The 13,829-nt window shown below is 41.9% G+C and overlaps 1 protein-coding gene across 2 annotated transcripts; it reads right to left on the bottom strand.

Moving 5' to 3' along the window:
* Window positions 1–4,130: 4,130 nt before the first annotated feature.
* On the bottom strand, window positions 4,131–13,494 carry LOC308386199 (CD276 antigen-like). Of its 2 annotated transcripts, none has more exons than XM_080865562.1 (6): window positions 13,137–13,494; window positions 7,874–8,188; window positions 7,533–7,799; window positions 6,896–7,192; window positions 5,754–5,854; window positions 4,131–5,190 (listed from the first exon to the last, which is right to left on the bottom strand). In XM_080865562.1, the coding sequence occupies exons 1-6, from the start codon at window positions 13,192–13,194 to the stop codon at window positions 5,062–5,064; spliced, it is 1,167 nt and encodes a 388-aa protein (XP_080721688.1). In that variant the 5' UTR covers window positions 13,195–13,494; the 3' UTR covers window positions 4,131–5,061. The 2 variants fall into 2 exon arrangements, with proteins under 2 accessions (XP_080721688.1, XP_080721689.1); XM_080865563.1 differs by having other exon boundaries at window positions 4,131–5,142.
* Window positions 13,495–13,829: the final 335 nt, after the last annotated feature.

Below are 13,829 nucleotides of genomic sequence, written 5' to 3'. Positions count from 1 at the left end.
AGTGTACATATTTAACCCAGTGTGACTCCAATGCAATAAGACAATCCTTAGCAATAATGTTCGTAGAAATTCAGACAAAGACCTGAGAAACATGACAAAATACAACAATGCAACCCATTCAATATTATTGTACTGTGAGATATGATATCAGATATGATAGTTATCTATTTAAGAAAGAGGGGGGGGGGGGGCAGGAGGGGGAAGAGGATAAAGATATGATGCACCAATGCAGACCAGTTCATTGCTATTAAGAAGTTGGATATGGTTATTGTCCGTGAGAGGGGGGCAGAGAGTTCAGGAGCCTCACAGCCTGTGGATACAGGCTGTTGGCCAGTCTGGATGTTCTGGCCTGTATAGACCTGTACCTTCTCCCTGAGGGCAGCAGATGGAAAAGGTGGCGCGCAGGGTGATGTTGGTCCCGCAGGATACTGTGCACCCTCCTCAGACAGCGAGTGGGGAAGATATTACTGATCTCTGGCAGACTTGTTCCAATAATTCTGCCAGCTTCTTTCACCACCCGCTGGAGTGCTTGCTGATCGGCCTTGGTGCAGCTGGGGAACCACACTAGAAATCCATACGTCAGAACGCTGCTGATGGCACAGTTGTAGAAGTTCAACATCAGAGATCTGGGAATGTGTGCGCTCCGCAGTCTCCTCAGGTAGTAGAGGCGCTGTTGGGCCTTCCGTACAACTGAGGTGATATGGTTGCCCCAGGACAGGTCCTCGGTCACAGTTACCCCCAAGAATTTAAAACTGCTCACCCTCTCCACCGCCTCACTGCCAATGAAGAGAGGCAGATGGTTGTTATGACCCCTCTTCCGGAAATCTACAATGATCTCCTTGGTCTTTTTGGTGTTTAAGACCAAGTTATTGTCGTGGCACCATGACTCTAGTTGTTGCACCTCTGTCCTATAGTTTGTCTCATCATTGTTGGATATAAGTCCGAGCACTGTAGTGTCATCTGCAAACTTAACAATGAGATTGGACGCGCAGGAGGAAATACAGTCATGGGTGAAGAGAGTGTATAGCAGAGGGCTCAGAACACACCCCTGAGGGGCACCGGTGTTGACCACAAGGGTGGAAGAGGTGTTCTTACCCACTCTGACACTCTGTCTACGGTTAGTGAGGAAGTCCACAATCCAGTTGCACAGAGAGGAGTTAAGTCCCAGTTGGTGGAGTTTGGGACGGAGTTTGTATGGCCGGATGGTATTAAAAGCCGAGCTGTAGTCTACAAAGAGGAGCCGTGCATAGGTGTTCCTGTGTTCCAAGTGCTTCAGTAATGTGTGCAGCACTGTGGCGATCGCATCCTCGGTTGACCGGTTCTCCCTGTATGCAAACTGGTGCGAGTCCAGGGATGGTGGAAAAGCAGCTCTGATGTGTTTAATGACCAGTCTCTCCAGGCATTTGGCGGGAATGGGGGTGAGTGCCACAGGTCTGAAATCGTTCAGACATGTGACATTTGACTGTTTTGGGATGGGAACGATGGTTGCTGCTTTGAAACAGGATGGTACCAGTGAACAGGACAACGAGGTGTTATATATAGAGGTGAAGACGTCCGCCAGGTCCGCAGCACAGTCTTTTAGCACCCGGCCCAGCACTCCATCCGGCCCGGCCGCCTTCCTGGTGTTAATGCTCCGGAACACACGCCTCAGCTCATGAGTGCTCAGGACCGGAGCAGGGTCGGTTGAGGGGAGAGGGGACAGGACAGGGTCGGTGTTCTCCCTGTCAAAACGGGCATAAAAGAGATTTAGATCCTCAGCCAGAGTAGAACTGTCGGCTGAGGGTGATGGTGTTCTTCTTTTGTAGTCCGTGATAGCCCTGATGCCCTCCCAGACCTGCCTTGGGTTTGTGTTGTTCTCAAACCTGGCCTCGATACGCCTCCTGTGCTGCTGCTTGGCAGTCTTGATGCCTCTTCTCAGGTTGGCCCTGGCAGCACTGTATGCCTCCTGGTCCCCGGATTTGAAAGCGTTGTTCCTTGTTCGAATAAGTTGTTGAACTCCGTGTGTCATCCAGGGTGGATTATTAGGGAACACACGGAATCGTTTCCAAGTTGTTACATTGTCCACACAGAAACAGATGTAGTCCAAGACAGTGGAGGTGTAACTGTCCAATGCGACACGATTGTCAGTGTCCTGATAATTATGTATATTGTAATAACGTGATATTATGTTGTTCAAACGTGAAAAGTATATTGTACAAACATGATGATATATTGTTAGAACAATAAACTTTTCACGTTATAACGTGATACACTTGTATTTTTCTTTTGCCTGGGTGGCAGCTCTACGCTTCCGTAGTAAAGGGGAGTATATGGAGAGATCTTACGGCTTTAAATTAAAACACTGCAAGTAACAATGCGTGTACATGAGACTTTCTTACAAGGATATCCTGGCCAATAACAACAGCAAAATAATCAATGGAGCTGCATAAACACACTCACATAGGCGAACATCCAAATACACAGGAAAAAATAACAGAGATTATACTAAAATAGAGACGATAAAAATTAGATACCAAAGTAACCAAAACATAATTTTCAGTGTCATTAAAGAATTAATACCTTCATTATAATTATTTTCTTATTCCAGAAACAAGGGTAATAAACATTTGCTTCAACTATCTAAAAGTCTGAAGGACAATATAGAGACAATAGCTGCATTTTACAGCATAAAACAAAGTCCTTGTCATTGTTTAGCAAAATATTAGCAGAATAAACAATACTGTGCAGAAAAGTCAGAATGTATTTGCATTGACTCTTTATTTTGAACATGTGTATAACACGTATTAAAATAGTACGACAACAGAGAAGAAAGGGAGGGACAAACAAACAAAGCAAAACAAAAGAAAAACAAAGCAATAATAATCATAAACAACTTAGAAGCATAAACTCATTTAATCCCACCCCCTTTCCACTGTTTAGTAATTAACATGTATTTTTATTCACACACACACGCATGTACGCACACACACACACACACACACACACACACACACTTTAGTGTTATACAGATACAGGGAAGCTTTAAATTTAATTCCCCCTTCAAATTGTATCCCTGTTCTTTTTTAGAATTTTTTTTTTTTTTTTTAGAATATTGGCAGGAAGTAGGTTGTTTATTGCTTTATACATAATTTGTGCAGTGAGAAAATAAACGTAAAGTCCTCATATGAGGATGTAGGATCTTAGGAGGCCACTACAACTAGATTTATGCACATAAATGTCTTCATTTTAGGGACTATGTTGTGCTATGAGCATGTACATGGCAATAGTGGGAAGGAAAAACTCCCTTTAAAGGAAGAAACTGTTAGTCACAGTTGAAGCGCCCTACTGTCAGATGGCTGCTGTTAAAGCTGCAAACTGTGCAGTAGTTTGGTGGTGGTGGTCAGAGGGCTCGGTGGCGCCAGTGTCCGGCAGCCTCGCCTCTGTCAGTGCGCCCCAGGGCGGCTGTGGCTACACTGTAGCTGCCATCACCAGTGTGTGAATGTGTGTGTGAATGGGTGGATGATTGTGTATAGTGTAAAGCGCTTTGGGGTCCTTAGGACCAAGTAAAGAGCTATACAAATACAGACCATTTATCATTTACCATTTTAGTTTGCGCTTTGGTGGAGCTGAAATGCATTAAGTGCCTTAGAAGCACAGAGATACTTGTTTTAATGTGTAATGCAATTAAACTCACAATGTCTTATAACAGCACTGAAATGACAGGATATACTGTGTCCATCCTTTCTTTCTCATTCAATAACTGAAAAACTATTTTGTAATTAAAACCTTACCCACCAGGGGGCAGCGCTGTTCCAGAAAGTTTTACTTTGGTTGCCAACCCTGCAATAATAAGAAAAGCAGCAAATATTCTGCCACGAGGAATTTGAGGCCCCATAAAAAATATCACTTTGGACCCCAGCACTTTAAATTTGCAAACCATGACAGCCTTAAAAATATTACATTAGACAGACATGGATCCATATTCTGCTTCGTTAAATCAGTGAGTCTTTCATCCTGTGTTCTGTTTTTCTTCCTGTCTCTTTAGGGAGTAATTCATTCCAACTGTGTTCCCACCTGTTGCCCATCCTCTCGTTATCCTTTGTCTTTGCCAGTTTCCCGAATCACCTGAACTGGTTCCTTTCAGTGTAGAAGTTTACTCTGAGCCCGTTTCAGGGCTCAGAGGGGGGCAGGGGGCAGGGATAGCTCAGTAGGTAAAGTGGTCGCCCTATGATCGGAAGGTCGGCGGTTCGAATCCACTTAACGGCTACCCTGAGGTACCCCTGAGCAAGGTACCGTCCCTACACACTGCTCCCTGGGCGCCTGCTTAGTGGGCTGCCCACTGCTTCACTGAGTGAATGGGTCAAATGCAGAGAAAAACAAGTAATTTCCCCATGGGGATCAATAAAGTATCCATTATTATTATTATTATTATTTTCGGATGGCTGAAGTCCTCACCATGTCTGTAAGGGAGAGGCCAGCCAGCCTTCAGAGAAAGTTCATTTATGCTACTTGTCTCCGTCTTTGAGTCACTATTCAGAGCTATGACCATAGGCGAGGGTAGGGACATAGATGGACAGGTGAATCATGACTTCACTTTCATGCTTGACCCTCTCTTCACTAAACCGACAGATGCAGCGTCTGCATCACTTCATCCATGTCCACAATCTCCTGCTGCCCTCACGAGTGAAAAACACCCCGAGATACCTAAACTTCTCCACTTGGTGCAGCAACTTGTTCTTGACCCTGAGTGGACTTGTCACCTCTTTCCAGCTGAGGACCACAGTTTCAGACCTGGAGGAGATGTTAATTATCATTCTGCTGTGTCCACCTGATGTAACCAACATAACCTCATCATCTACAAAAACCAAAGATGAGCTTCTGAGGACACCAAAGTGTAAGACTTTCATGACATGGTTGAAGAAAAAGCCAAATTTACAGTGTGGCACCATCATGACTAGAGATCATCTTCTTAGTGCAGGTCTTTGGTTCTTTTGACACAGGGAACATGAGACTCCTGGGTTCTGGATCAGCTGGTTTGGGGACCTCTGGATACTGAGCCCCTGGATCAGTTGGATAAGGACACTATAGCTCTGGCTGCAAAGGTTCAGGCTCAGGATTTGCAGTCTCAGACATGGTCCTGGTGTTGGTAACACTCTGCGTTGACTGATGAAAAGAAGCAAAATCGCTGCAGTGAAAACAGGTATTGAGTTGCTGCAACGACAAACAGGAGCAGAGCTGCAGTAATGAATAACAAATCAATGACAAACATAAAATAGCTGTTAGATTATAGCATGGTCACAATCATTGTTGTACTGCTGAAATTTACCTTTCACTCTGTGAATCTAACTTAAATGTGTTTAGTAACAGTAGTTCAATAATCATCAACTCCAACATGAACAGCAAAGTTTCCCTCATGATGGCAGAATGATGCAGACAGACTAGCTCAGCGTTTCCCATCTCCTCAGTTACCTAATGTGTAAATATTGTGTAAGTTTCTCACTCTCCTTTGTCTCATTGTCCCTCACAGTTGTGTTCTCCATCAAAGTACATTTTCCCTGCTGAGCTGAAGTTTTAATTTTCCTCGTTTTGTTACTCATGTTATATTGTACTTTGTTTCAGTTTAATAGAGACACCTTTTTATTTTATTCACCTGTGTTTCCGAGTCCTGTGTTTGAGCCCCACTCCAACTACTCAGTCAGCCCATTCAGCTTTACCTTTTCAGTTTCGATGGTGCAAGCTAATAAATTATGAAAAGTGCAATACAGGCCTCTTACCCTTCTCTGTGTGCTGCAGATTGCAGCAGTTGTCAATAGGCCGATCAGTACAATTCCAGACCCCAAAGCTGTGACAATGGCTACAAGGTTAATGTGACGTCCTGAAACAGAAGAGTCAATTTCTACTAATAAATTCCTCAAGGAATCCAGTTCAAATCCAGTATAAAACTTCACATTTAAAATACAGTTTCTATATTTTTTCCTCTTTCTTTAAAACTTTGTAAATACAATCCAGTAATGATGCTGATATTCTACAGTTTCCAGTGCAGAAGACATTTTAAAATCAACAGAACTGTAAAATGCCCTCAAACGGTCATGGTCCCTGTGCGTTTTGTATTCTCTCTCCCTCCTCTCTGCCTGGATTTCCCCTTTCACTGTATATATTCTGCACTGATGTTGTAAATAAACTTTGGAAACGTCAACCTGCTCTGCGCTTGAGTCCCTGCTATCGACCCTGACACAAACTACCTTTGTTCATTAATTAGTTTTGTTAAAAAGCTTGTATACATTTGTATGTATGCACTTAAATGTTGAGTGTTGTTTTTGATTGAACAGACAATATCAGTAAAAATGTGACATTTGCTGCACAAAAAAGAATGGTTGAGATGCTCATAGGGCCCTATTACATTGTTTAACTGAAATACTCAGAAGCATAAAGAGGTTCAATCCAAAAAGAATTGCGAAAGACAGCTCTATTTTTAATAATCTTGAATTTCTCTTTATCAATGATCAGATTTCCTATTTTGAATATTGAAACATTATCATTTCAAAAAAAACTATTAATATTAATGCAAAAATTTTTTTTTATTGTTAATAGTCAAATAGAAGTTTGAAGGTGATATCTTTTCATTAAAAGGTTTTCCCTGCAGTGGGAACTTCCAAAAAACTCACTTAAGAAATAATAATAATAATAATAATAATAATAATAATAATAATAATAATAATAAAACAGATGAATCAAGTGGACCAATATGACATTGCCATATTTTCTCCACTTGAAAAACTAAATCTGTTGGGCATCTTTCCTGGCCTTCAGACAACAATTCTGATTGGTAAAGTACCACACGGGACAGGCAAAAACAAACAAACAAAAAGAACCCCCAGCACTTATTTTCTGACTTTTTAGGTTAACTTAATCTCACCTTTGATTATTCTCAGGTGGATGTGGGTAATGTGAGTCCCCTCAGCATTACTGAGCTTACAGGTGTACATCCCCTCCTGTTTTGTAGATAAGTCCTTTAGCATGAGACTGCCTGACTTGGACACATTCTTCACCTTCTCCCTCCACTCGTCTGACACAGAGTAGGTAAAGTTGGTCCCAGTCTGGTTCACGATGGTCTGAGTCTGGTTGAATTTCCAGACGAGGCTGAAGTTGGTGAGTGAAGCGTTTGGCGAGGTGCAGGTGATTGTTACACCAGTACTGGGACCACTGATATGAGCTGAAAGACAACGAAAACCACAGTAGATACTCCAACTACAAGGAAGCCCTAAGCAATCGGGTCCCCACCAATACTTTAACCCGAACATTCCCACACAATTCAGACCCAGTTACATGTATCCAAGGTAAACATCTGCATGCATATAATCACAGTGAATTTATTACAAGTGATGCCATGTCCTTAACTACACAGCTCTTCTCAGGCAATACTCGAGTTTGTTATTTTAAACCGAAAGCACAAGTGACGTCTTGTGTGTATGTCGTACTGGGCCTGAGTAGCTGATCCACCTACAGTTGCTCTGCACCAAAGTTTGAGAATCTCAGTTGGTTGAAATACTCACATAGTCTCTGCAGAGTGGCTCTCCTCCTGTTCCTGCGAGTGCTGATGGTGCAGATAAAGAGCAGGTCATAAACACCGGCTGAAAGCATCAGAGAACTGCTGATGTTGTAAAGCAGCTGCTCAGTCCTCTCAACTGTGGTGGTGTTAGTGAAGGTGATGTTGGATGGAGGGCTGGTGGACCAGGAGAGCTGAGGTTCAGGGTAGATCCCCTCTGAACGGCAGCTGATCCAGTTTTCAACCTGATCAAGACTGACTTCTTTAACTGGAGCTGAAATAAATGAAGATTACAAGCAGTGAGCAATCTTTATAAATGAGCTGATGTTTACTGCAATTTTCTCATACCGTCCACTTTTAGGTTGACAAATGACTCCTGGTTTCCCATGATGGTGCTGGTGTGGCACTTATATCTGCCCTCATCCTGAACCTCCACACTTGTCAGCTGGAGTGAGGAATTTCCACTGGAGATCTGGTCCTTGAACACTGAAGTCCTGTTTCTGAAGCACTGGTCTTGGTGTCCAAACTGGTTTTTGCTGTGGTAGTACGAGTGGACACGAAGGTCTCTTGGTGTCTTAAACCAGTGGATGACGATTTCTTTCCCAATCTGGGAACTGCATGGTAAGATGCATCTCTCCATAAAATTACAGGATTCCTCAGTATCTGAAACAGACAAACACAAGAAAGGTTCAATTTGGGGAAAAAGCATGCTAGAAGAGCTTCTGCTCTGAGCAAATATATTGGCATGATGCGTCTTAAGAAATGAGACCAAGCATTTATTTATGACTTCATCTAAAAATAGATCTGCCCGTTTTATTTCAAATAAGCATCTTTCTAAATCAGTTTGATAAGCGTCAGTAAACTAAACAGGAGAAGATGAATAAATCTTACATTTCTGTGCAAGGCACTTGAGGGTTGGCACACAGATAATGTACAAGAACTGAAGGGGATGCACAACCAGGATGCCTGAAGAAGGTGAGATCCCTGACTGCTAACATAGCTTATTGCAGTCAGACAGCAACAAAAACATGTAGAACTACAGGAAAAAGGTGCTAAATGAGACAAACTGGCAGAGCAACATCAAAAGGGTCTGTAGCTTCAAATTTAAAATGCAGAAACAACATCCAAGCTATTTTGTATTATTTTGCAAGCAGAATTAACACACCAATTAGAAAATACGTTTAAATGTTTAAATGAAATCAGCTTTCTGAATCTAATAGTATTGCTGGTAAAATTTCACAAATATGTTCAGATCTTCACACTGACAAAGGAAATCCTTTCCTGGTTTGGGAGACATTTCTTTAAAATCTTTCTTTAAAAGGCAAAAGCCTGAACTCATTGTCTCTTCTGCTATAAAACAAAAAAACAAAACAAAACAAAAACAAATGTAAAGTGAACTAAACTAACCTAACACATTTTGCACTTTGTGATTTTGCACACCTGTTGAATTACCTGAAGCAAATATTACTCAGCCAATCAAATCACATGATGGCTACTTTAAATGAGCAACAGCATTCAGGGAGAAAGGTGCTAGACAGGCTGGTCTGAGTGATTCATACAGAGCTGATCTACTGGGATCTTCCCACACAGCCATTACGAGGATTTACAGAGACCTGTCTGAAAATGAGGACATATCAGTGAGTGCACAGTCTCTGGGCGAAAATGCATTGTTGTTGTTGATGCCAGACGCCAGAGGAAAACGACCAGACTGCTTTGAGCTCATAGGACACCAACAGCAACTCAAATAACCACTTTTTTTTTTTACATCCAAGATAGAAGACAATCTGTGAACACACAACCACAAGTGTAGTTCTGGTGGAAGGCAGTGTTAAAGACCTCTTTTTCTCTGCACTGTCAAAAGAGGAAACAAAATGGGTTCAATTTAGTTTTAGTCTTATTTATATGAGAAAACCTCCACAATCAGATGACCCTCCCCCATGAGCAAAAACTCCCCTTTTAACAGAAAGAAGCCTCCAGCAGAACCAGGCTCAGGGATGGGAAGCCATCTGCAGTGACTGATGGAGGAAGACAGGACAAAGACTGTGCAAGAGAGCCATGGATTAATAATGACTAATGTTTAAAAGCAAAATGATGTAGAAACACACAGTGAATAAAGAGAAGAGAGTGAAGAAAAAAAAACTCAGTGCATCATTGTAATGTCTTAGCAGCCTGGACCTATTGCAGCCTAACTGAGGGAGGATTCGGAGTCACCTGATCCAGCCCCAACTATATGCTTTAGACTTAAAACTTTACTTTTTGCTAATCTTAATCAAGGATCAAGGAGACAGAGATAGTGTCTGTCTCCTTGATTCAAACTAGCCTTCTACTCCTGTCTTCTACTTTTAGATACTCAACGAACAACATGTAAGCCTGCAGTGTTAGTACAAAGTGCTCTAATTGGGTAATATGGTACTATAAGATCTTTAAGATAAGATGGGGCCTGATTCAAGACCTTATAGGTGAGGAGAAATTTTACATGTGATTCCTGATTGACAGGGAGCCAATGAAAACAAGCTAAATATGCATTCTTTTTCCTAGTCGCTGTCAGTGCTCTTGCTACAGTATTCCAGATGAACTTTTAGAAGAACGTGACAATGAATTAGTCCTGCATAGAAGTAATAAATGCATAAACTAGTTTTTAGCATTACTCTAAGACAGGATGTTTGTAACTTTAAAGATAGATGTGGGACTGCTCTCTTTGACAAACGCAAGAAAAAGAGTCCCATGTATTTGTTAAATGTGCGCATGAATTACATATTCTCCTCAAAAAGAACTCAAAGACTGCAACAATTTTGCTGGAGGCCAAGATAATGCCATCCAGAGTAAGCATCTGGTTAGACAAAGTGTTTCTGAAATACAATAGCCTCAGTTTTATCTGACTTCAGTGCGAGGACCTAATTTAGAAACAGTCAGTGTCACCGTGTCAAAAAGCTGCTGCCGTGGTTTGCCGAGTAAGCAAACTGCCATTTTAGTTGCTGAACTGTTGGGAATCATTTGAGCAGACTAATGAGTCTGAAAACTTGCAGCGTTTTGCACATGCTTTTCTCTGAAAACAGTGTGGCATACAAGCTAAAGCAGAGGAGACTGAAGATCAATATGTTTCTTTTAGTAAGGGTGAGCTTATCTGTTAGAAATTGTGTTGCTGAGGCATTTATCCAAAGCACAGCTGTGATATCCTGAAAACTGAAGTCTGTGTGTAACAGCTGACCTGTATGATGTAACATCAACCATTACTTTCCGCCTTTTAGTGTTAGACAGACGTCTAAAGATAGTTTTGCTGTGGTGCAGAGTGCTAGGAAATTTGGTCCAAGGACTAAGCTCTTTGTGCAGCTGACCTCATTAAATATGTATGAAGGCTTTCTTTAGTGTTATCGATATATCTGAGGGCTTCTTTATTACGACTAGTCCACCTTCTAAACCTGAAATCTCTGACATAGCTCACTTGTACGGTGTGCAGAACTACACAAGATATACATAAAATATATAATTTACTGTCAGATCCTGACTCATCAATACACTGAAATCTAATAACCTGTCTTTTTATTTTGACCTCTTTCTTTAAGGATCACCACAGCAGCTCACCTGCCTCCATCTTATCCTAGCTTTGTCCTCTATTACCTGATATCCTTGATTCTAATCCTGTCCATCCTCATCACTCTCACTGAAAATCTCATTGGGAGATCTCTTTCTGTCACAAGTCACCCCTCCTCACACTCATCTCTACTCACTACACCCTGCCTGTGCTCTCTTCTTTCACCAAAATAATCTAACGTCCCACCTTGAACCAGTCTGTCACGCCTACTGCACACCTAACCACTGTCTCTCCGTCCTCATACATGTCTTACACCAGCCTCACATTTCTGTCACTCCTGACTTCCTCATGCAGTGCTGCACTTCCTTACTTAACACCCTATTACACACTTTGTCTAGATCCACAAAACACAATGCAAGTCTTTCTGGCCTTCTCTACACAAAGCAAAAATCACATCTGTTGTGCTCCCTCAGCATGAAGCCACACTGCTGCTCCCGGATTCTTTATTGTATACTGCAAGATTCAGACATTGATCTAAAACACTGCTGATCTTCCAGAATCAAATTACTTGCCGTATTTTGACACAGTTTTATGCATCATGGATCTGAGCGGTGTTGAAGAGCTGTAGGACTGCATTTGTGCTCGACATGGACTGATTTGTGGCTAACAATGTCAGAGACTGAGAATACTTGGGGGGGGAATCACATTAGGTTACATATTCACTTCATCTTGTGGTTCCCCTGAGGCGCTCTGAAAGGGAATGCAAATATATTTTTAATTAGGTTAATGGCAGAGATAACTGTGCCCATGGGCCAGATTTACTGATGCTCTGCACCACAACAAAACCTTATTTAGATGTTAACAAGCTTCTGTCAGAGTTTAAATGAGACATGCAGCATGTGTTTGTCAGACTTACTCTTTCACAACGCAAAGGTTTGGCGACAGAATATTATGAGAACAAGCCGCACAAAAGGGTTGCTGCACGCAGTTTAGTGTTAAATGTTACGATGAAAAAAGCAAGTGTTATTTTGGTTAAGAGATTTGTGATTGTTGGAGAGTTTGTATGACGCATAAACACCGTTTTAAATTTACAGGACTCCTCAGAATCTGAAAGTTTAAAACCGTAACACTTGAAAGGTCCAACTCAGGAAAAACAGCTTTTAGCTGAACGAGCTCGTTCTCTGACAGAGATACTGCAACATGACGAGACTTCAGAAATTCGCTCAAACGTTTATTTATGACTTCTTCCTCTGAAAATATGTTCAACCATTTTATTTCAAATATGCATTTTTTCCTTCATCAGTTTTACACACTAACATTTTTTAAAACTAGAAGAACAAGAACACATATCTCTGTGGTGAAGCTGGAGAAGACAAAAGAAACAAGGGATTTCTTTCTCTGAGGCATACTCATCATCAACATCAAGTCAGTGTGTCTCATAGAAACCCTGTCAGACACACAGGTGTGATTTTGAACTGCTGAAAATCATCAATTCATCGTATCATAAAGGAATTCTTTGCACCCAGAAACACTGAGACATAAGAAGTCGAATAAAAACAACCCGTTCTGATAGCAGCTGACACGGAGTCCAGCGGCAGTTATTCAGGTTAAATTATCAGCACCATTAGTTAACGTGGGCGGTTTTTTCAGAATCAGCAGCAAATGTCAAAAAGCTGACAGGGTGACCATGTACGCAGAGAACCCGGAGTTTCCACGGGAGCTGATAGGTTATGCCACAGAAACACGCTGGAATGAATCCAGGCAGATGGCCTTTATTTATTTATTTTTACATGTATTAATGTTACTCTGCATTATTTACAGATAACATTGACACGCATCTGCATGAGCTGTAGAAAAACCATTTCTCTTTCCTTCAGCGAGGCTTTTCGTTTTGTCAGATAATTTGAAACACCGGCAGTGTTAAAACTCCTAGACTAGACACCGGATAAATTACCGGGACAACCGGTAGACCGCGGAGTGGAGCCACCCGCATTGTCTGTGAAAGGCGACAGAGATCGTGTACGAAGTCAAAGCGAATGGACCTGGGCCATAAAACAAAAACGAGCAGAAATTTCTTACCTTCCATTGCGAGAGTCCACAAGCTCAGGAGGGACAGGGCAAGCAGACACCGCTTCATCGTCCCCTCCGCGTTAAAGCTTAAAATCGTTCAAAACTTTATTAAAATAAGAGGAATGTTCACGTTTCTCCATGCATGCATCGCAGCTCTCACAAGAGGTGCCCTGTAAAGTAACCATCCAGTATCCAATAAAAACGACTTCAATCAACTCCGTTAACAATATATCATATGGATACAAGCACGTCCAGGCCTATAAATATGACCCATCACCCGCACTCCCAGCAGTCCCGTGGATTTCTTGAAACCATGCAAGCCATTACGGTGCAGAAGGTCATTGGACTGACGGGGAGCGGCAGACTGCTCCTGTTGTAGTTCTCCCCTGACGACAGCATCCTGGTCAAAGGTCATTTTATTTGCATATTTGATTGAACAGCACTGATAAAACAGAAAATATTTATGCCAGTATCGGGAGAAATGTGGATTTGCATATGCAGTGTGCAGATTGTGTCCACTGTGATTTTCTTACTGCACTTTAATGTAACCTCTTCACCCCACAATCGCCTTGATCTCTGCACGCACACAAACACGCAGACACAGAGGATATGACGATGCCATCTGTCTAAACTAATAGGAAGGTTACACCACGTTATAAGCTCTTACTTGCTGGTGTTAGTTGCAGATGTTTTTCCTTTCAG

Source organism: Rhamphochromis sp. 'chilingali' (genome assembly GCF_963969265.1).
Source record: "Rhamphochromis sp. 'chilingali' genome assembly, chromosome: 18".
NCBI classification, from domain to species: Eukaryota; Metazoa; Chordata; class Actinopteri; order Cichliformes; family Cichlidae; genus Rhamphochromis; species Rhamphochromis sp. 'chilingali'.
This window is presented reverse-complemented; position numbering and strand designations above follow the sequence as displayed.